The 24,086-nt window shown below is 40.1% G+C and overlaps 1 protein-coding gene across 1 annotated transcript in view; it reads left to right on the forward strand.

Moving 5' to 3' along the window:
- The window catches only part of OSBPL10 (oxysterol binding protein like 10), a 205,437-nt gene that overhangs the window by 117,200 nt on the left and 64,151 nt on the right, over positions 1-24,086 (forward strand). The window contains exons 5-6 of the mRNA XM_090046463.1: positions 6,618-6,828; positions 22,336-22,490. Of these exons, the coding sequence (XP_089902589.1) occupies positions 6,618-6,828; positions 22,336-22,490 (366 nt within the window). The remainder of the gene's footprint in view (positions 1-6,617; positions 6,829-22,335; positions 22,491-24,086) is intronic.

Genomic DNA, 24,086 nt, shown 5'->3' on the forward strand with positions numbered 1-24,086 from the left:
TTGATTTCATTGGGTTAGAGCTGCTGCTTCTCAATTTCTGGCCCTACTTTATGAATAAACCAGATAAATGCTGGCAAAATGTGCTTGTAAAGTACAGGCCTGCATATGGGTCTACTAGCAACCTGTTTAAGGAATTGCTTGAGGACTTTAACAAGAAAGGCAGCTGCAAGTACTACTCTAACGGTAAAGTTGCCCTGGCTGGAAGAGGGACAGAGATGGGCAAAGGAAAGAATAAGGGGGTAAGAATGTGACATGAGAGAGTAGTTCTTAGCTGGAACTAAGTCTCACATTGAGGCTTTGGCAGAAGTCAGTGGAAGTGACAATATGGTTCCTTCTCTCTGGTTTGGTCTAATTTGGACAGATCAGAAGGCCCAGCAATGTCCTTGTGCAGTGTTTTTCAGTTGGTGGTCCGTAGACCCCTGGGGGTCTGCAGATTTGTGTAAGGAGTCTACAAAAGATGACTGATCAATTAAGTGCGTGAATGCCCACGCTTACAATTCAAGGGGCTCTGCACCTCCATTCAACATTTTTTTTTTTTAGGGGTCTGCAAATGAAAAAGGTTGTAAACTACTGTCCTAGTAGATTTTTGAGTCCCAGAAGATGGTGCAGGTGGCAGCTGTGATAGTAAATCTTGCTGCTTGCTTCCTTGTCTGTATGTTTTGCTGCTTCCACTTAGTGTCCTTGCTTTCCCTAGTAAACAAATCTAAGAGGCTGTAAACTCATCTTATTAAAATGAATGAATTAAAGTACATTTAAGCTATTTTAACTAAACATTTCCTCCTATTTCTGGAATTTGAAGCTCAAAGTCTATATAAACCTGTACATTCTCCTGGAATTTTGAAGACACATTATTACTATATTTTCTCACAGCATGCACAACATCGCAAATATCAGCAGCTGGAAATTGTGGGTGCACATTATATGTGAGGAAATATGGTAATAGTGGTTTCTATATTTAAGCATCTGCCAGAGTTCTTCAAATGCATCTTGTTCTGATTGGTCACTTATATAATGCTCCTCTTCATTCCAGAGAGATATACCAACATGAGAGCTAGATAGGTAGCTTCATTTCTGATCAAAGGTGATGGCAGATGATCCTTTGAAGCTCATTCCTAGCCTATGAAGGATGTATAGGAGTGTACATGGACAATTCTGTTCCAGGCTACTTCTACAACTGTCACATTAGATAAGGGCTAATCAGGATTTTTTTTAACTAAATGTTTTTCATTGGAAAATACTGATCTATTGTTGTAACCAGAATTATTTGTGGGAAGTGACCAACTGGAATGAATAAGAACATCATATGATTGACATTCCCTGTCTTGGATCCTCTTTGCTTGGTGAGGGGTGACTTTCCTTCTAACCAGCCTATGTACACCTACTGTCTGTTCTTTACAGCTAAACTCTTGGCTTGTTGAGTTTGCTGGTGTCTGACTTTTCTGAAAGGTGTGCACTGATTAGTATCCTGTAAGCAACAATCTTTGCCTGAATTTTCTCTGGTGGAACTGAATGTTTCGAAAAGGCTTTTTAATGCCAGGTTTAAACAAAAAAAAAAATCTTTCTCTGGTTCTGACAGTAATTTGAGAGCATAATTGCTTTGCCTTATTCCTGATGATCTTTTTCGATTGTGTATGTATTTAACTAATGTTGATACAAACACAAAGCTATCTGACTTTCTCTGAAGTCTTGATTTGTTTCACATTTTGATTGTTTTGGCTGTGGATGTTGACTACGTATATGCATAAACAAGAGTATTCAAACGATCTTAATTTTTTTTCACATCACCTTCCTCAGTTTGTACAAATGAAAGTGCCACATCCAATTATTTTGAGACTGTCAATATTTCTTTCCTAAATTTTCCCCTCCTCCCCAAGTCACTGTTTTAGCTTCTGCCTGTTAAACTTATCTTTGCTTTACAGTAATACTATATCTTTCCTGTATGCTATATAACTCGTTTGCAAGAATGCTGACTTGCATTTTAATCAGTTTAACAATTTTTTTGCTGTGTATTCGGTCTTTGTGTTTCACTAGGCATCTTTTTTTCAGTGTTTCATGTGTTGTTACCTGTGGTACTTTGCCTTCTTTTAATATGGCATACTTCACTTGCAGTTTCTAAGTTTCTGCGACTAGAATGAAGTTTACTGTAATTTGTAAGGCACTAATTTAATCATATGAAGGCTGAAATTTTGATTACTTTGTCAACTAGATTTTTAAAACCTTTTCTGTGGTTTTCAGAGATTTAAGTTTAAGCCTACAATTATCTTATTAATTAAATTTTAATATTCACATGAGAGGTATTTAAAGCATTAAAGCCTCTCACTTATGGTTTGCACAATGAAGTAATATTAATTGCATAGAATTTTAAATTATTCTGTAAAAGTTCCATTCAATTCATTGTGATAACTTGTTTTAAAATTGCTGGAAAACAGCATCTGTGGTTACTGAATATCAGACTAAATGTGTCTAAGAAAATGTTTGCAGTTAAGGTCATTTTAGCAAGATATCTCTTGCTATCAATGGCTTTGTCCTTAACTGTACTTCTAGTATCATTTTTTTTTTCTACACAGGTTGGAAACTCTTATTAGAAAGCCTCTATTGGGGAATTTTTGACTTCCGTTAGAATAGAGCTAAGACTGTGGTGCATGTTTGTTTAATTTTGGGGCCAGAGCTGACTGGATTGATGCCTGGCTTCAGTTTAGGGACTGTACCAGGCCCAGTTCAACCCCAGTGCGGTCCTGGGAACAGAGCTGATAATTGGCTGATTGTTGGTCCTGGCCTAGACAGCTCAAGTTTGAGACCTGTGTCTGTCTAGCTCAGGCTGGCTATCAGCTGATTATTGAAACCCTGTGCCTGGCAGCTCTGGCTGGCCTGTCAGGTGCAGGGGACCAGAGCTTCTTGCAGGGGGAACTGAAGAGCTTCTCCTCCCAGGGACTTCAGTCCCCACCATCAGGAGCCTCTGAGTACCTGTGCCTGACAGGGGAAACCCTTCTTCTATCTCCCCATCCCCAGCCTTGGCTGGGGCCAAAAATCAGTTGATTGTCAGTCGTGGGGCCATTCCAGACCCCAGTGCAGTCTTGGTCCCAAGGCTGACAGTCAACTGATTGTTAACCCTCAGCCTCACATTAAATGCAAGATACTATACAATACTATGTATACTATACTATACTATACTATGTGGAACATTTTTCTGGCCTGTGTCCTATTTTTATGGTGCCTTAAACTGTGTACATGTATAGCATCCTACCCATTAATGCTGTGATTTAACACAATATTTGTGGTAGAAGTACAATGTGTAGAAGGAGCTTAGAGACCTATTGAGTTTTTGTCTGTGTAATGACATGGATTAGAAGAACACCTGCCTTGAAACACTTGTAATCAAATTAATTTTAAAATACAATACATATGAAGTTGCAAGGTGAATTGTATGAATGTTAAGTCAAGTGTATCTCATTATGGCCAGTAAATCTGATCAGTAAGCAGCATTATAGAAGTAGCACAAATAATATGGTGCATTTTACCTGAGATTATCAGTGTTTACGAATTTTGTAAACTTGAGGGCAGCTAATGCAACTAGTTGAAGCAGGTAGACTTTGTTTAATCTCTGGTGTATTAAGACTTTTCAGCTGTAGTTTGAATCTGCACACTTTCTAAACCTATTAACTATTGTTGCAGCATTTGAATTAGTAGATTTCTGATTAATTGCTAGAAGATCCAGGCTACCTAGGTACAAATGTGTGTTTGTAAATGTTGACCAACTGAAAAGAGTATTTGGTTTGAATCTAAATATATTTAGCAATGAAGTTGTTTTTTGCATTTATTCTTAAAAACATGAAGTATAATTTTAGTTGTTATTCCTGTTGCTTCTGTGCAGTCACACCAGTCTGAGTAAATAAAGTAAAAAGAATATAGCTACAGAAGCTGTATCTGTTATGTTCATCTGGTAAGAATTTTGCTAGAGCTACAAATGTATCCAGAGATGCATTTAGTTATAATGAGTCTCAAAAGACAATATTTAATCAAATAAAAAGGCATATGAAGAAATCCTAAGGTCAAATTCTTTTGAGGAAATCACAGAAATGGGTGTTGGTGGTAGTATAACAAGTTCAGTAAAAAATCCCATCACTTCCTGAATCATTGGGAAGAACATAGTGTGAGGATGGTAGGGGACATGAGACAGTGCCTAGAAGGAATGTTCTGTAAATATATGTGTAATAAGAAGGGAGTTGGTCCATCTTCTTTTTCAGATCCTCTCACTTCACATTGGCTGGGGCTGGAGAGATGAGGTTGCTGTGATCAAAGGTTACAGTATGTCTTGCTTTAAATGGGAGGACATATGATTATTGCGTACCATGTGAATCCCCTTCAAGAGATTCCTGCAGTGTGTGCATCAGGCTGCTTCTCCTCGCATCTTGAGGATCATGTACCCTTGGAATCCTCTGTAGAGAATTCCCATGGCATGCATATTGGTCTGTTGGTCCTTGACTCAGGGTATGTATCTATAAGCAGGGGAACCCCCATGGGGGAGGGGGGGCACATTCCTTAGAGCCCAGTACCTGGGCTCCTGACGCTCAGGAAATGCCAGGTGTGTGACCCTATAAGACAAGGGTCCTAGTGACATCTGTGGGGCTAAGTACAGACTGCTAGAAAGTCCAAGGCTGAATTGATTCAGTCTTTGCAGGTTAATTTAAGCTGCAGATTGAAACAGAAGTGAACAGACATTTATCTTTGATTCAAGAAATGCAACCACATGCCTGCAGTGGTTCAGGCCAGTAGCAAGGGGGCACTAGAGCATGGCTCTTTGGTATGTTTGCTGCATGTTTGCTTCCTCTTCCTGCTGTGCCTGAGGTCTCTGGGATCTGCAGTCCAAAATCACAGCAGCAAGACACTGCAGTGTTGTTTATCATTTCCTTTTCCTGCTTCCAGGTGCCTCTGGGATTTGTAGTCTACAGTTGCAGCCAGCAGTAAGTCTGAATGGGGGAAGGGGTGTTTAATGCCCCCTCCCTGGCCCCAGACCCCAGCTGAGATTTGCCTGGGGGAGGGGGGGTAGTCCCCTCCCCTCCAGACTAGGCTGCATCTCCAGCCAGGCTTGCTCCCCCCACAACCCTTTGTTAGCAAGTCCTCACTGCTCCAGCTAGGGAGCAGGGGGCGGGGCCAGCCCTGCTGTCTGCTAAACATGCTGGGGGACTGTGATTTAACTTGAACCAGGAAGGGGTCTGGGACAGAAGTTTCATAAACCGGTTTGACCCAGATCAGTTAAGTCTACATTCAACCAGGTTTATCTTAAACCAGTTTCAGCCATTTTCAAACTGGTTTATGTGCACAGAGCTACTGTTCTGTTACAGGTTTATTGAACCAGTTTCTGATTACTTAAACCCATTTGTGTAACTTCTGTCCCTAGCCTAGATGCCAGTGAAGCAAATCAGCTGTGTTGGGACTCATCCTAGCACAATGGGTCCTACTCCAAAGATGATGTCTGCCTATGATTTTCATTCATTTTTCTGTCTCCTGGTCATATCTCCCTGTCTCCTTTTGTAAAGGACAAATCAGTATCAGTTGGTGGCATCTGAAAAATGATGGTAATTATTCATCCTTCTGAGTTTGTTTAGGGATAAATTCTGAATCTTTCTAGTCAAAACTTGATACCCTGGAGCACGGGACCAAATTTTAACTGTGGTATAAGTTGGTATAACTTCTCTTTAGTTCAGTGGCTTTATACCTGCATCATATACTGATGCATTTGGTGGTCTTGTTTCTGGAAAAGGGGTGAAAGAAAAATGAATAAGTACTGTACTCTAAAGCCCATGAAACTCAAATGCATTATGGATGTAAACATTCTTTGTCTTTTGAGCTATAAGTGGAGTGCCAGAAGTTTAACTTGCCTGAGTACTGACCAGCCCCTACACAACTCATTCAGTTGTGAAAATCCTAAGAAAAAAGTGGGAAGGTAACTCGGTAGTGATCTATCCCAACCTTTCCTGAAAGCAGGGATGTCCCTGTCTAAAACATGATGTAATGTAGGCTCCATGACCGCTCTACTGCTAAGTACTCTTACAGGTAGATTGGATATTAAATTGATTATCTCCTTCCTCTTTTTAAGTCTGCTATTTCTTTTTCCTTTACACAGTCCAAATCCAGAAACAGGTGAACTTTCGCCCTGAAATTTGTGTGGTGGTGGTGGTAGTGGGAGTGTGTGGAAGGAATCAGTTACTGTGTCTTATAAAAACATCCATCACCATTTAATGAGTCTGCTTGGGTTTTGTAAATGAAGTCCTCAGCAAGGAATCTCTGCTTGAATTTGTAACAGAAAAGGAGTTGGTCTACTCTTTCAGATGGTTACTTTTGAAAATATAAAGCATAAATCTTGAGTGCTAAATATTAGTTTTGCCTTAATTACTTTAGAATTGGTATTTTTAAGTGGCCAAGGCTCTATCAATTTTATAGGCTTTAATTGGAAATCAAAAAATCTTTCTTTCCTCACGAGTCTGAAATTTCTGTCTCTAATGTTAATACTCAGTCAATTAATTTATGGTTGTACAGGTGATGTGAACCTGTAAGTACTCATATCATCATTATCTGACTGTGCTGAAGCCTTTCTTATTCCTTTTAAATAATTGCAGATCATGAGCCAAGTGGAAGGACAGCAGAAGAATCTTGTGCAAGCCATTGAATCCCTTCCAAGTTCTGGACCTCTCTCTGCCTTTGACCAGGACTTGCTGCTTTTAAAAGCTACCTCTGCTGCCACCCTGAGCTGCCTTGGAGAATGTCTGAATTTATTACAGCAGAGCATGCATCAAGTGGGCCAACACAATAATAGGACATTGCCTTCAGGTGAGCACAAGCTGTCTCTTTGCTGATTTTATATATATATAATTTTTTTTTTTTTTAAAGTATGGTAGGATAGACTTTTCCTTAGAGAAGTTCTTGAGAAGAACACAGCGTAAGCTAGTGCTAGTTTAAAACACCAGCTTTTTCTTCTCAACCACAAAAAATTGTGAAGCCTATCAAAATTGGAAAAAGGGGACAGCTTTTGTTAAGTATCTTCAGAGTGAACAGATGCTGAAAATAGCAAATGTTGAGAGTGCAAAATCTTTATGGTATTTTTTATTAATAATTTTTCTTTAAGACTTCTTTAAAGCTAGGTGAATTTAACATGATGTATTCAGAAGTGGAACATTTGTCTTTATTTCTTTCTAAATAGATATCTCCAAAGAAGATTGCATCACCTCTGTACAAACGCTGTATATTGACTCAGTGTTCAAAGGGTTTTTTGAGTCTGGAAGGACTAAACAATATTTCCTTTTTTATTACCATGAGTGCATGGTTACTTGCAAAACTAGGACCCTGATCTACAAACTCAGATCCCTGCAGCTACCTGGTGAGCTGCAGTTGAATGTTCACCCTGTCTTAAGCTGGTGAACACTTGTGGCAGGCTTCTTTTGGAGTAGCGTATTCAGTGGTGCTGTTCATGCATGATCAGATCCATATGGATGATCAGGACTTGGTTTAAGACCAGGAGTGTGATGACTTGATGCTAGATATTGCTTTATTCTTGTCCCTGAATTTTTAATAAAAACCCTCTCTGTCAAATTAGTTACCTCTGGTTAAGACCCATACAGTGCCAAAGAAAGCTGAGCAGGAAGCCCATTCAATACGTCCATTGTTGGGGACAGCACTGAAGATAAAGTGGAGGAGAATGGCAAAAAGATGTAAGGATGCGTGTGGAGGAGCAGAAAGATGGCACAGATGAGGCCATTTTTGGAGCTATGTGGTTCTTGACAAACTGTTGTTATTCAGATGTTTTCATGCCAGGATAATAAGTATTCCTGCCTTATTTCAGACTTTTACACAGCTTGTTACATGTTTTGAGTATTTCATACTCTTGTAAGAAGCACAAAAGAGCATCTTTCATTTTCCAAACTGCAGTTCTGCAGTCTTTCCTGGACATGCAAGTAAAATATAAATATTTATACGGTAAATCTAGGTAGCATTTATTTTTGAGAATAGCTTTTTGAGTCCTTGTCCCTTTTTAGGCCCTTTTAGTATAGTTTAAAGCAAAGATGAAAAGTATACTTCAAAGAAGAATGATAGTTTCAGTTTTTGCACATCTGGCCTCTCTTCATTACTTGTGTGAAACAAACTGCATGAAGATGTTAGACTTCTGTGCCCATATGGAATGTTATGTGGTCCTAAAAATAAGAACTTTATCCTAAAATTGAAAATACTATCTTCATTCGTAAGAATTCAGCACCTTATCAAAGATTTCTGTAGAAATCTTTGTAGAGATTTCGCTCAAAATCCCTCAGACCTGTTGTCAGCAGATCTTCACTTACCGTGAGAACTTGGATACATATGTTTCAAACCCCTTCAACTAGGAAAGAAAATCAGGATAAACAAACTAAAAAGCTGCTAAAATATTTACAGTTTGCTCCTTGCTAAGAGGAAGCTGGTGAAATGAGATTTTTTTTTTTTTATTATTATTATTTTATTTCCTCCCCCGAAACTGTTATACAATGCAGCTACCTGAAAGAACCAGTGGCTGAGAGGTTTGTTTACCAGTTTCTCCTGAAAAAGGAATCCTGTTCAGAGTTTCTCTGGTAAGATTATCATTTTGGAGGAATTGTTTAAGTAAGCAGTTTTGAGATTCCTCAGAGCAGAATAAAATTTAGCTAATCAAGCTAATTCTAGTGTTTCCAAGTAATCCTTCAGCAAATTCTAAATTGGAGATTGTCCTGTTATACCAAGTGCTGGAAGTTTTATTTTTCAGCTAACAGGACGATCCAGGTTGTCAGGCTGGATATCAGTAGGCAAAAAAAATTCCTACTAGCTCAACATCCATTCTCTACTCCAAGGATGTTTGAAACATTTTAATAATCTGATCTGAGCTCAGATGATAGCCTGCTTGGATAGTGTGTACATAAGCAATACATCAGTAAAAGCAGAATTGGCATGGTCTAGTGTCACCTCTTTATTCTTTACCTAAATTAAAAGAAGGCTTTCCTCAAGAATTCTTTATTGCAAGTCCACCAATCTTCTACATCAGAGGTTGGCAACTGAGGGTATGTGGGCTGGATATAGCCCACAAAACCATTGGATCAGGTCTGCAGACAGGTAGGGCTTTGCCTGTGGGTACTTTTCCTGTGCTGCTGCAGGGATAAGTAGTGTGTATGGGCGGGTCCTAGCATCTGCTTTCATCTGCCTGCAGGGTGGGGTGTTCTGGTCGGTAGCTAGGAAAGGTTTTACCTACTTCTGTGTAACAGTCAAGGGTGAACTTGGACAAACCTGCTTTACTGCTTCCTGCCTCAAAACTAACAAAGACAGTCCAGCAGAGAGACAACCTAGTTACCTAGGCTAGGGACAGAAGTTGCATATAAACTGGTTTAAGTGATCAGAAACTGGTTTAAACTTGTAACAGAACAGAAGTCCAGTGGACATTAAACCGGTTTCAAAATGGCCGAAGCTGGTTTAAGATAAACCTGGTTGAATGCATCAGACTTAACTGATTGAGATCAAACTGGCTTAACTTGAACCAGCCCCCTTCCTGGTTCAAGTTAAATCACAGTCCCCCAGCATCCCAAGATACTTTGCAGTTCTGGGCTGGGCTGTGCTGTCTGCTCCAGAGAACAGGGCTGGACCGGGGTGGGGGTGGAGAGATGCTGACAGGGCAGCAGCCCCTATCATGGTGTCTGGGGAAGCACTAGCCTCTTCCTAGTGGGGGTGCTGCTCTGCAGATGGGAGTAGGGTGGGCAGAGCTGCCGCAGCCTGTGCATGATGAGTGGCAGCAGGGCTTGGAGGGGTGGCTAAGCTGAATTTTGGGGTGGCCGTAGGCCCCCAAGCCCCATCTGCCCTGCTGTACCTGCAGTGCAACCTCCACACCGGGTAGAAGCTTGCACTCCCCAGGACCCATGATGGGCTGCTGCCCTCTTTAGGGTCCCCTCCCCCACCTACCACTCCAGTGGCGGGGGCATGACCAGACACTGGCCAGCAAAGGGGGCAGGGAGGGGGCTTATTCTCCCCTCCTTCCTTCCCCTCCCCCCCCCCCCGGGGAATCCCAGCTGGGGGCAAGTGCCTGGCTGGGGGCAAGTGGCAGAGGCAGTGGCTAGGGCTGGCAGACCCCAGCTGTGGTCCCCTGGTGGGAGAGAAGAGGGTGGGGGAATAAAAACCTGTTTTGCCTTAGGGGGCCATGCCTGCTAGTGTCTGACCACGACCCTACCTCTGCTACTGGGGCAGTATGGGGGTGGGGGGACCCTGACAAGGGCTGCTTACACCCCAGCCAGGCAAATGGCAGCTGTGGTCCCCTCATAGGAGAGGGGAGGGAGGGGGGAATAAACCTCCTCCTTGTCTCCTTCACCTTAAGGGGCCATGCTGGGCTGATGTCTGGCTGGGAACTAGGGGCTGGCTACATTCCCCTTTTCCCCCCACTGTCCAAAAGCCTGGCAAGGGCTGCTTCCTCACTTCCCTTCCAGGTATACCCTGGCTGGTGTTCCTGCAAGCCAGGGTGGGGGTTTAAACCCTTCCTCAGTCATATTCAGGCTGCTAGGGCCTGGCTATGCCCTCCCCACCTTAGCTCAGCTTCCCTTCAGCCTTCTGGCCACTCTGGAAGGGAAGAGAGGGTTTGTTCTAGTGTATGCTTGCTTCTGTCTTGAGCTGTTGGAAACATGTGGCTGCATTTCCAAAATCAAAAGTGAATGTCTGTTTACTTACTTGCCAGTTCAATCTTTGCAGGTTAGACTAACCTGCAAAGATTGAATCAGTTCAGGCTCAGGCGTTTTGAATGTCTGTACTTAGCCCTGCAGAAATGAGAATTGGATTTACAAATGTTCAATGTGCATTTACCTTTCTTCCCTTCACGGAGTTCATATTGTAGAGAGAGAGAGAAAGAAGAGGTAGAAAAATCAATTGGATGTATGGGTTAAATGGAATATTCCTTTTTGCTGTATGCCATGCATCTGCATTGTTATTCCAGGCTTTTAAAGCAAAGACTTTTACTGTACTTGGACTTTAAGTGGCTGAATTTGGCCTGTCATCACAAAGATTTGGCAATGGTGGGTGTCATAAATATTTTGAAGAGAGGGTCTTGCTCTTAAATTCTATATTTTTCTATTTTGGTTACCAGTCTTTGATGTTGAGTTTGTTACCAAGAACCAAAATTAAATCATGGATCTATGCAAGTCCTAATTGCATACCTTTTTTAGGACTGCACTCCCTCAAATCTATAACATAAGTCTCATACTACTACTATTATACCATGTAGATGGATGTAAAAATTATATTGCTATTAAAGGATACAGATTATTTGCCTAAAGAGCAAGTGTGAGCACAGTAATATGTGTGTGTGTGTGTGTGTGTGTGTGTGTGTGTGTCTGTCTCACAAGCTTTTGTGGGCTGAAACTTACTTCCCTTCCGGTTGCCAAATGAGCCTGCTATATAAGGTCTTGACTTCAGTGCAAAAAAAGCAATCTTAATGTTACAGTTTAAAATGACTACTTACTGTTTTTATGTACTGGTTTTGTTTTCCTTCTAAATAGACATTGCTAAATGAGAGAGGAAAGGAAATTATGGTCTCCTCTTTATCTCTGGGCATGTCTACGTGAGACACTTCACTGTGCAGCAGAATAATTTGCTGCGCAGTAGAGCATCACCATCTACAAGTGTGATAATTAGGGTGCAGTAGACTAATTTACTGTGCTGCCAGATAGTCCTGTCAGATGCAAGTGGTATCTGGTAGCAGTAAATTACAGCACCTAAATGTATATGTAGATGCGATTAGTTTAGTCTGGCTCAAATTGAGCCATAGTATATTCAGTCACATTAATTGGACATGTAGATGTGCCCTGTATCTTCTGTAAGTAAAGAATCCACCAATTGGGAGAAAAATACCTTCCTTATATTGAACGTAACCACTTCATGGAAAATACATTATCTATTTTGCATTAGTTATCATAGATGTAACAGAATTGTGTTGGGCTTAGAGCACCTCTTTGTGGTACCTATTTTGGCAGGTGGGTGCAGTTGAGGCTGAGGAGAATTTTGGAGGCATGGTAAGGTGTGCAGAACTTTTCTCAACAGGTCTCATTAGTGACTGTCTTTCATCACAAAAAAGAAAATGTGATTTTACAGGATGGGCAAAGGGCTGACTATTTTTTATAATGTTTTGTGCCAAAGAAGTGTTTTTTTAAAAAAAAAAAAAAAAAAAGAGGTTCTTCAGTAGCTAAGCTGAGGAGAGATGAAAATATACTCAGTTAAATTCCTTTCAGCCTTCCAGAAAGATGTCAGTTCTTAAGCATAAAATCAATTGCCTTTTTAACTTACCAGATTCCATGTAGTCAGCCATATTTTCCTTTAAATACATTAGTACTTGACTTTATGACCTTATCTGGAAATCAGTAATACCTATTTACTGTTCTTTCTGTAAAATAATTCAACTTTCCTTACGCATTTCTGATAATTTGCATTCACTACAGAGGGAAGTAAAACCAGTCCTTTGCCCCTAACCTGCAAAAGAGAGAAGTAGTTTACTTCTTCTAGCTGTTGCTGCTGACTGCAGCTTCTGTGGAGTTTATAAGGCAGCAGGATCCTATTACCTTGTTCCTCAGCAAATACAGTTTTGAAAATATTATTCTGTTGTATGCTTGCGGGAGCAGAGGGCAGATTCCAGATCTAACTCTGGGTCTGTCATAGATGCCCACTGAATCTGAACTGCTAAGGGCCAGTTGCTGATTGTATTATTGTCAGTTTTTATAAATATGCTGTTTTATCTGCATACACCGACATTTGCAGTATATCAGAATACATTTATGTTTTCATTATCCAAAGTTTGTTTAAAAACAAACAAACCGTAAAAGATAAGTTTTGGGTGTCAATGGGATTTTTTTTTAAGACTAGTTAGTTACCTAGAATATCAGGCTCCTATACTGCTCCACACACAGAATAAATTAAAGAAATGTTCTTAACCTGACCTTTCTATAGTTAATTTTCATGTTTCCACTGTTCCTGCTCCCCCCCCAACATCTTGCAGCTCTTCATGATTACCACACATGCTTGTAGATCCCCAGATAATCATTTATTTCATTAACACTGAGCAACACAAATGCAGAGTATGTCTCTGGTGCTGGGTTTCATTTGTGTACGGGGCACTGCTGCACCCTGATGGATTCTCATTGGGTCTCTGTCTGGTAAGTAGAGGCATAATTCTGAATATTCTCTGTAGGGGCTCTCAGTACACAAACATGCACACTTAAATTCTATGTGAAGTACAAAGCAAACTGTGGTAGTGTAATCTAGCTGTTGGCAGTCTCTGCAAAGCTCGTCTTTGCTTCAGCAAGTGTCCCAACAGTCCAGTCCAGTCCATTCCAGTCTTCTCAATACAAAGTCCTGCAGTCTCATCTAAAGGGACTTTGGCTTTCATTGTTAAACCTACACTGTCCCCTACCTGTGTTGTTTGGTTACTTCACACTGATGTAACACATGCCAAGCACAATTTTAGTGCTGATAATGATTAAATGTGTGGTTGAAGTACAGGTTATGAACGTTGTGTTTACATTAATTTTCCTTTAAGCAAAGTAATGTTGAATGAGGGAATTACAATATGCAGATTAATGCAAATGATGGTTGTTAGTCCTCCGAACTTCCCTCCGTTTGAAGGGGTGGGTAATTAATCTCTTATCAGTCCAGGCTAACGAGTCTGGCCAGTGCTGGTGAATGGTCTGATAAATAAACACCAACTCCAATTAAGGTTTGAACAATATGGTATATTTAATACCAGGAACATCAACAACAAGAAGCTATTAACCTAATACAGTATACTCCAACCAATACAACAAATGCAAGATCAAAATACACCTTCAGTGAACCAACAAAATACAGCAAGCTACAAGAGGCAATAGAGAGTATTTACATGCTCTCCCCCCATCCTTTGCAGGAGTGATAACCCAGGTGCTTACCAGGCACACAGAGGAAGGAGATCTTGGCCTCTCAGGCCATCACTCCCTCTCTCAATCTCAGTGGGTTGTCACTCGCACTGGGTCGTCACAGGTTATTGGCCTCCCAGGCCCTCCAGCCTCAGACACGCCAGTCATGCAACTACCCGCACCAAGCACGCTCGTGGTCCTGGGTGCAACTGACCAATGATCACTGCTACACAGAATGACAACGATGTGGCATACTCCACAACAACTCTGCCCACTAGTCAAACTTGCAGAGAATGCTAATCTGTCTGATCAGTACCCTTTTATACATTCAATGTCACATCATTCCTGTCGGTCATTGACGAAACAATCGCACGCCTGTGCACATGTTCTTGCTTTATTGCACACCGCACCTCACCATTGCACACGACATTCTACCTGTCAGTCTCACTCAAACGTACTCATTTCATCTCTCATTCTTTCCTGCCAGAATGTGGGTGCTGCTGAGCATGCTCAGTAATGAAAAGTAGGTCGTCACTTCATTAAGGTTCTAAGAGTTCAGCCTTTCCAGAAACCTCTGGGTCTGAACTCCACTGAGCAAACAACTCAAAACAGGGAACAATTCGGGGAACTTGTCCCTTACAGTAATGCATTTTCTAGACTTTCTGTAAAGTTTCTGAAATGCAACAGAAGAACATTAACAATTGGGAAGTTATTCTTCTGTAAGCCTGCTGAAAAAGGGTAGAACTGAACTTTTAGCCTCACTAAAAGAGCTGTTGCTTATTAGCACTCATAAGACTTTGGTTTCTTCTGGGGAGCAGAATGAGGTACCGGATCAGTGGAGCTCAACCTTGTAGAGCTGCGGGCTGGATTCTTGTGACCTGTTTGCACCATTGGCCACTACTCTGGTAGAGGAAGGAGGAATGGAAGTGTCTTTTTCTGCCTGGGGAAGGCAAGGAGAGGAGAGGGAAAGAGCAGGGAGGGCCGTGGAGGGAATCGGCGGCATAGGGAAGAGGATGCACCCAGCGGAGCTGCTTGTCTCTAATCTCCCATGCTGCAGATCAGATCCAGTTACTTTGGGGGCTGGATCAAGTCCATGGGTCACAGGTTAAACACCACTGACCTTAGCTCCCAGTGAGGAAGACCAGCTTCTGTTTTGGAATGAAAAGATGCCCCTATCTGTATCTCTCCTTGAAAACTAGATTTGGGAAATTTAAAAAAATGAAATTGGGGATCTGACATGTCACAAGTGAACATCTGAACTGAATAACATGTTCATAAAATGTATTGAAAACTCTCTTGTAGTATATCATTCCTACTTACAAACTATTTCATTTAGCTTTCTAAAGTATTATGGGTAATGACTGCAGCCTTATTTTAAGGGGTAGGCCAAAAATTTCATTTCTGCTTTTGTGGGCTGTTGTATTTCCCACTGCTTTGTAAAGTGGTCAGATTGCAAGCAGGTGGAGTACAACAGAATTATTTTTCTGGTCTGAAGTGATGTTTGGAAACGGGTGTGCTTTGCCCTTTGGACCTTGGCTGAAGGCATCTTAACATTGCTGGTTGTGTAGGCCTTACCAGCAACTTAAAATACTAATTAAGTTGACAAGTGTTGTTCTTCCTCAATGGTGGTGGTGGTGGTTGCCCTTGGGACAAACAGAAATGCATTCTTACATATTTCACATAGCTTCTAATTCTGTTACAGAGTTTAAGACCTAGGAAAAAGAATGAGGAACAGATGGTAAGCTCTGGCCTCGGTAACAGATGTCTGTGTCAAAAGAAAAAAAGGGAATTAAAGTAATATCTATTAATTATTTGTTATATAGATAGGAAATAAAATACCTGTAAAATAATGTTATGTATGTATTTGTGCAGCCAACTTTGTTTTGCCTTTCTGAATTTAAACTACAGGTGAGGTGTCCTTGAAGTTACACTTTCTCTAATGTCAATTTGATTAACGCCCCCCACACAAACAGTTTTTAAATTGAATGCCCTCTTTCCCCCACCTCCAAACCTCCTAAATCTTTTCATATTTGCTAACAGGGCTGCAGCGTGCATTTAAGGGACATGAGAGGATAGATAGTCCAAGGGAATAATGAACTGATATACTTTTTTGTTCCATTTTTGAAAAGGTTGGACAATTCAATTATTCTATAATTGAACAAGGGGGCGAATAATAATACAACATTGACTTGTTCATTTTGCAAGGGCAATTTTGACTGCGTGTTCGTGTGTATTTGCAAAATTGTCAACTAATAAAGAACAAGAGATATGCATGAATCTTACATAAATGTAATCTTTTGAGGCTGTATAAATTTTATTAAACTTTGTGATATAAACAGATTGTCAGTTTTACTCCAGCTTGGTCAAGTTGCTCTGGTTCAGAGCATTCTTGCTGTTTTAGATCTGTACCAATTACCAGAAATAACTATATGGGATCTTTATAAAGAAAGACTTGCTTCTACTTTTGCAATAATTTCTTCAAAATAAAGTTCCCAGAGACAAGCTTATGAACTCCACTTCATCAACCTCCTGGATACTAAAAATCATGGACTAAATATAGGTGTTGGATTTATGACACATTATAACCTGCCTGACATCTGACTCCCCAGGTATCTCTCCACTATTCATTGCCCTTCTCTCACCCATTGACTCCTTAGTCTACATTTTCACTGGCTACCTGTCTTGTATGCATACCAGCCCAGCCTCTGGCTGCTTTACTTTTCATTCTATCCAGGAAGAGAGCACACAAACTGCAGAAACTTCTTTAGCCTGACTAAGGGTTTTTGAACCCAAAAACTTGCTTAATTGTTTTCCAACTATTTTTAAGTTGGTCTAATAAAAGATATTAGATTCACCCAAAGAACCTTGTTTTCAAAACAACATGACACGTTTTTTAGTTGATTTTTCTTTTGGTGTTACCCTTTCATGCTGAAGATAAGTTCCGTTCATCTTTTGTAGAGCTCTTTGGATCTTCCAGGACATTCGCCAGAACACATCAGTTCTGCTAGAGCTCATTTTCTTTCTAGAGACAAATTGCTTTGCCTTTACAACAAGTGAGCAGTGAACAAAAATAGAATGAGGATCAAAAACTTAAGTAGGATCTCCAACAGAATCTAAATCTGAATCCTTCACATCCCTGCAAATCTCACTTTGGGTTCAGACAAGGCTCCACTGACTTAAAATGTTTACATCTCCCCTCCCCTCTTTTTTCCCCTTTCTCCCCCTCTCCAAGTCCAGCAGTGTAGAAATAATGAAGCAAAGTATTAATGAGCCCCTCAGCTAATGGGAATCCTAGAGGGCTGGGAAGTACATCAAGATATTAGCCTAATCTTCTCTTTAAGACATCTAGTGATGGAGATCCCATGACAACCCTTGGAAGTGAGCCATAGTGCTTAGTTAAAAAGTGTTTACTAATCTAACCTTAATCTGATTTAAATCTCCCTTTTTGCAGTTTAATCCCATCACTACTTGCCCTATCGCTGGTGGCATGGATAACAGTTTACTGCAAAGAGGAAGATTTGTAAACTATTTAAGACCTCTACCCTCATTCTTGTCTAAACTAAAGAAACCCAGTTCTTTCATTTATTAATTTTTTTCCAATTGCAGGTCATGTTTTCTAGACCTGAATATTGTTGATTCTGTCCTCTGGCCTCTTTCTAACTGGTATGCCTCTTTCTTGACCCAGTACGGCAGGTGAGACCATGGGTGGATGAATCATTTCATGCTTCTTACAGGCGATGCTTCTATTCATGCATCTCTCACTTTTTTGCCACAGTGTTCCATTGTTGACTGACATTTCACTTCGATCTAGTTATATTCGATCTAATTGTTTTCCGTAGACCTACTGCCACTGTGGTCTTTCTCCAATTTGTATTTTATATTTGGTTATTTTATACTACTTTTTGTTGAATTTCGTCTTACTTATTTCAGGCCATTTCTTTAAGAGATCTAAATAACTTTGAATTTCAATTGCATCTTCCCAATTCGCTATCATTTTCAGATTTTAATAAATGTATTCTCTCCTTTCCCTTGTTCAGGTCCTTAATAAAAATATGGAGTAATTCTGGACTTGACAGAGACCCCTTTTAAACAAAATTCCAGGATATATTAGCCATTAAATAGGGCTAATACTCCTTTGAATATAGCTTCCAACTAGCTATGTGCTTATGTTATAGTAGTCTCCTATAGTATTCTCCATATTTTTGCTTGTTTGTTTAAGGTGCTGTTATGTGGGACAGTGTCTCAAAAGCCTTTATATTACAACTGTGGTTTCAGCCCTGTCCACAGTCCTTGGTTTGTTTAACATGACTTCACCTTGATAAATCAGTGTTGGCTGTTGCTTAGCAATTTGTTTGCTTTGTGTTTACAAACCAATTAGGTTGGTTTTCTTCCTGGGAATTGAAGTTAGGTTATAGTTTCCTGAGTTCCCTAATCATTCTCCTGTTATAGACTGTTTGTCCTTTTTCCATTATTCTGTAACTTCCTAATCTTTCTAATTTTTTGAGATGGCTTCAACCAGTTCCTGAAGTACTCTAGGATGAAGTTCTTCAGGCCAGAGTTCTTGCCTCCTTATGACTGATAATATTTTTAACTATCTCATCATAGTCATTTAGAGAAGACTGAAGCAAAAAAAAGGTTTAATAACACTTCAACCTTTTCGGCATCATTGGCTACTTACTACCTTTCTCTTCTCATTGGATGGTAGACCAATTCTTTCTTTAAATTTCCTCTTTCAGTGAATGCACTTAACATGCTTTCTAATGTCTGTTGCTAGTTGTATTTCAGTCTCTGCCTTTGCCCTCGGTTTTTGCCTTTTCTTGCTGTTGTTGTACCTTTTATGCCCATAGTAAGCGTGTTTGTTGTGTTTTAATACCTAGTTTCTACTTGTATAACAATTCCTTGAGGTCACTGACATGGTTTAGCCAAATTAGTCTCTTATTGCTTCTTTAGTCCCTTTTCCATTGGGATAGATTGCTTATGACCTAAATATTTTTAAGTTAAATAACTGTCAATCCCCATGCACTGCTTTCTGTCTTGTACTTGTTTTCAATGGGATATATCTAGCCAATTGTATGTTTATTGAAGTCTTGAAGTCCATTATCCTTATTTTTGTTGTTCTTTTCTTCCCTCCCTAAGAATCATGAACCCATGTCATGGTCACTGGGTGTCTATACGAGACTCTCAATGCACAGTAGTGTGTTGCATCAAAAACAGTGCTAATATGTTACTGTGCAGTAGTATTAGCTACTGTGTGGTAGCGTCACTAAAAAGATGTGTGCTGGCATTACTGCACAGTAGCACTGGTTACTGCACAGTGATTTAGTACTTGGTTATGGAAGTGCTAAATTTTAATGTGCAGTAACTGTGGTGCATTAATGAACATGTAGACATGCCCACTGTCACCTACCTTGCTTTCTACCATTTAATATTCTTCCCCAGTTCCTCTTTGTTGTTCAGATGCTAGAAGACACCCTCCCTGTTAATAGATTTCTCTACCTCTTTTATTTAAGTCACTACAGCATTCCAGAAACTTCAACAGAGTTCTGCCATATTAGTATATTGATGCATATCTAGTTAGTTCTTGTTCCGTATTACCACAGAGTTCTGTATTTTGGCTGATTCTGTTTATCAAAAACAAAGAAAGCCCCAGTTACTTGATCATCTTGGTTCTTATGGTCTTCAGTGAATCCCCAGCATTAGATCTCTTCTTTTATTTTATCTTTACTTAGAGGCTTTCAGTAGAGCTGCCTCCCACCACATTTTGGATGTCAGAGCAAGTGTATATATCCTTTTTTTCTTTTGCCTGTCTTTTTTCTGAACAAGGTGGTATTTCTTATCAGTATTCCAGTTATGGGAATTTTTTTACATTTTTGTTATAGAATTTTTGTACATAACTTTAATTATGGTTAAACTTATTTTCTCCTGGTTTATTCTCCATACTACTTGCTAGTTGAGAGATTGTATAGTTAGAATAAAAAAATAAGCTTTTCATACTTAAGCTTACAGATCTTTCAAAATTAGTTCCTATTTAATATAGCTATTGAGGCCTTGGTTCCTGGGTTTTCTTGTGCAGCTGGTGACCTCAGAAGTTCATGGTGAGCAAGGAGAGCTGTGCGTCTTTGTGATGTCATTAATTGTTACAGGGAAAACATGAAACGTTCCTGGCCTTGTTTCTCGAGTAAGTGAAGGAGAAACTACTTTTTCATAATTCGTATCAAATTTTACTGTCCAGTGTGCTCCTGGTAATTAAGTATAGGTGCCTACTCAGTTATATATGAAAGCTGCTGTCATGTTTGCTCTTACAGTCAAATTATACTGTTCTTTGACAACATTTTAGAAAACTGAACTCTTCCACCTCCCAAAGCAATAGGAAAGAGCCCCTTGTTTTGAGTATATTGTGTAATTGGGTCCATATGAACCATTATATTAACACTGATGGCTAGAAAATGGTATTTAGAGGTTTGGTTTCGGGAACTGTCGTATAGGTAAAGTAGATATGCATTAGAGTAATGGTCCTGGGCAACAGCAAAAGTTAACTGATTTCTAAAAAGCCTGTTTTATGATACAGTTTCCTCAAGGTCTGCTGTATCTGATGCAGGCAAGCAGCAAACAGACACACAAGCTGGAAAATTGAAGACAAGTTCCACAGTGTTCCATAACATGAGATAAGGTGGCACCAGGTCACAGTGCCCAAGTGCAAAGACCTTGGGATTTCCAGTTTTGGGGAAATGGACCAAATTAGAAGGACATCGGTAAAGCCCAAATTAGGATGTATGCGTGTGATGGGTTTGTGAAAGAAAGGAATGTGCTGATAGGACAAAACATGGATAGTATGATGACCACAGAGAGACCAATCAGCAATGGCCAGCAAGGAGTCATCACAGAGGGGAAAAGAATACAAAAGAAGGGATTTCAGAACAGCAGAGAGTCCCTGAGAGGGAAACCTGAGGCCACCATGGACAGAGGGCATACTACCAGCCCCTCATACCCGCTCCACTGGGGGGGGAGGGAACTCAGCCTCCAACCTCAAGGCTGCTGACATCTGACATTCAAGAGAGAACCTCAATGTACTGGCCAGATGTACCTTGACTCTCTGCAGCTCTAGGACGGGTAGATACAGAATTATTTGCATCGTTCTTATCTGCTGTCACTTGGTATCAATAACATTTGTCTGTTATTGAATGGAAAGTCATGATCAGTCTGAGGGTTTTGGGTCCACTTAGAACAAGGTATCTGGGTCATAAATCCATCCAGCAAACGCAACTATTTTGTGTAGTGAAGAGAAAAAATGTAAGCCTTTGAATTTGTGATGGTGATAATTTGGAGGCAATCTTTAACAGTATCAAAGCATTATAGAATCATGGAAAAAGAAGGCAGGAAGGAACCTCATGAAGTCATCTGATTTAACTCCATGCACAAGACCTAGATCTTTGCCTGAACCATTTCCTTAAAGTCTTTGTCTAAACTGCTATTAACAACTTAAAGGGATGGGGATCCTACAGCCTTTTTAAGTAACCTGCTCCAGTATGTAACCATGTGCACTGTGAGAGGAGCCAACCTAAACCCTTGCCTCAATATAAGAATGTTATTGCAATGTAAGACGGTTAGTTCTTGTCCTGAGCAGTGGTGAAAGCAATACATACCTCACTATGCCAGGGGAAGGTAAGTTGCAGCAGAGATGTCCTCTTGTTTTTTTTCTATTCTGGCCAGGAAACCCTTATTCCTATAATATTCGCTTGAGTCAGAACAGAGAGTTATCCCAAGAGTTCCAGGTTGATGTGGTTTAGGGGCTTGGGTTATGTTTGTCTTTTAATTTGTATCTTTCTAATGCATACTACATTTAAACAACTGTCGTAAAAAAAGAGGTGCTACAATGATTTCCTGACCAATGGAAAAGATCTGTAATAGGGTAATATAGTAAAGATATATGTACAAAGAATGGGGAAAAAACTGTGGAATACGATCTGAAGTCCTCTCTGGATAAAGGCCAGATTCAGTAACTAAAAAATAAGTGATGCCTGTTTCATAAAGCTAATTCCTATTTACTATGTGAAGGACATTTTAGAATGTCAGTATCACAAATAATTTACTTTAAAAGATTTTTTTTTAATTGGAATTGAGATTTTTGTGCTTTTTAAGAGAGAATAGATACATTAAATAGGACAATTTTCTCTCTGTAATACATGGTTGAATATAGAAAATAGCTGCTTCAATCTTCTTGGTAAATCCAGAATATTAGCTGTGCATTTCAGAGAAAATGTTTTGCAATGATTTATCTGAGAGGCAGACACCTTTCTATTTCTGTGGTAAAAATACTGGAGCCAAGAAATGTATATACAGGTATCTGTTCATTGTATTAGAAAAATGAGAGAGATGAACTGATCTAGAACCTAAGTCGTGAGATTTAACTCTAGCTTTCTATTTACAGAAAATATTCTGGGATGGCATGGGCCAAAGTCTCATTCTACTGATGAACTGAAAAATGGTGCCCTCAGCTCCTTATCGTCTGCTAGTGCCAGCTTAACATGGGCCATAGTACCAACTGCAATGCAAGATGGGCAAGCATTACAGTTGAATAATGAGGTAAACACAGTTGACCTGTGCATGAGATTCTTTTTTATTTGGGTTACAAAAGCTCTGTTTTTCAAGTGTTTTTTCATTCTTGTCTAGTTGTTTAATGGATGCTTTACTCATTCCTACTGCTTTTTAGGTTTCTGAAACTTGTATTATTTTAAATGACTCAGTAAGTCATGTTAAACAGATAAGATGCATTTATCAGCATAGTCCATTTTATAATATGTAAATTGGTTTTATACGGCACCTACTGTGTGTGTTTGTTGAATCTGTGACATACTGGAGATAAACATACAACCACATGAGGTTCTACTCCATCTGGAGCTGTTTTGATCCCCAATGAAAGGGTTGTAACAAGTCCATTAAGAAGGTATCTAATGATACATGGTTGGAGTGGTTCTTGCATATATTTTAACACTTCATGGAATAATGTCTCCTTATTTCATACTGACATAGCAAGTTGTGGCAATTCTTTAGTTGTCTGTATTAAGGATGTAGATGATAAAAACTGCCTAACATGTCTTTGTTTCTGAACTGGCAGGATGCAGCAGAATATTTATTAAGATATTAATGTACATACTGTGTGCTGATAGACATTGCTATAAAGCATTATCATGCTGATGATCGACATATTATCTCGCTCTTTGAGGAATTTAGCAGCTGAGCCTGCAGTATACCTGCTAGTTCACACAGCAGAGTCTGAGGGTGAATGGTACAATGCCTGGTAATTTAATTCCATTGTGATGTTAATATTTGGGTTTCAGTGAAGGAGACGGATAGCTTTGTAAGGGGTGCGGGGTTGTAAATTAATTGCAATGGAAAACTTGAAATCAGTTCTGCATTGCTTGGGTATCTCACCAGGGAGCACTGCAGAGAAGCACACTTCATCTGCTCTGAGCCTATTACCTTTCAGAACAGAGAACGGTTCTAAGATATGTTTTCTCTGTCTGAATATTAGAAGAGATTGTGGGCAAAGCTTGCTGTATTACATTGCATCTTGCACCAGCAGGGTAATTGTGCCCCTGGGGAGTTTACTTAAGGAGTTTGGTAGTGGAACATCTTTGATCTCTGCAGGGGGCTCCATGTTGACATCACAGAGGGATGCACTGAAACAGTGTGCTGTTCAAAGTAGCCTATTGTAGCAACACCATTAAATTCTGGGACGGCACTGCTGACTTCATTCTCTTTGTGATGGAGGTTTTGGTCACTTGCGTCTGTCATGTGCTCCACCATGCTGGATGCAGGGGGGTGAAGGTAGGGGGGAAAGCTCGCATGTGGTGGCGAAAGCTCACTGCCACCCACCCCTCTGCACTGCTGCCACTCCGCATGCCCTCTGCTCTGTGTGCAGCATCCGGCCAAAACCCCCCTGCCCTCAGGTAAGTGTAATTTTTATGTAACTGTCACCTCACTTACCCCGCTCATGCTGGATAACAAAGCTTTTACTGTTTTTTTTTTTTTTTTTTCCCCCTATAATGAAATATGTAACTATCTGGGACTTGTCCATCAGTGAAGTATTACTCTCAACCATGTCGTACCACCCTGAATTTAGCATAATGAAATAAAAATGGCTGTTGCCATTACAAAGTTAGTTGCAATTTTAGTTGA

This window comes from Crocodylus siamensis, chromosome 5 (assembly GCF_052110815.1).
Source record: "Crocodylus siamensis isolate JL-2025a chromosome 5, ASM5211081v1, whole genome shotgun sequence".
NCBI lineage: Eukaryota > Metazoa > Chordata > Crocodylia > Crocodylidae > Crocodylus > Crocodylus siamensis.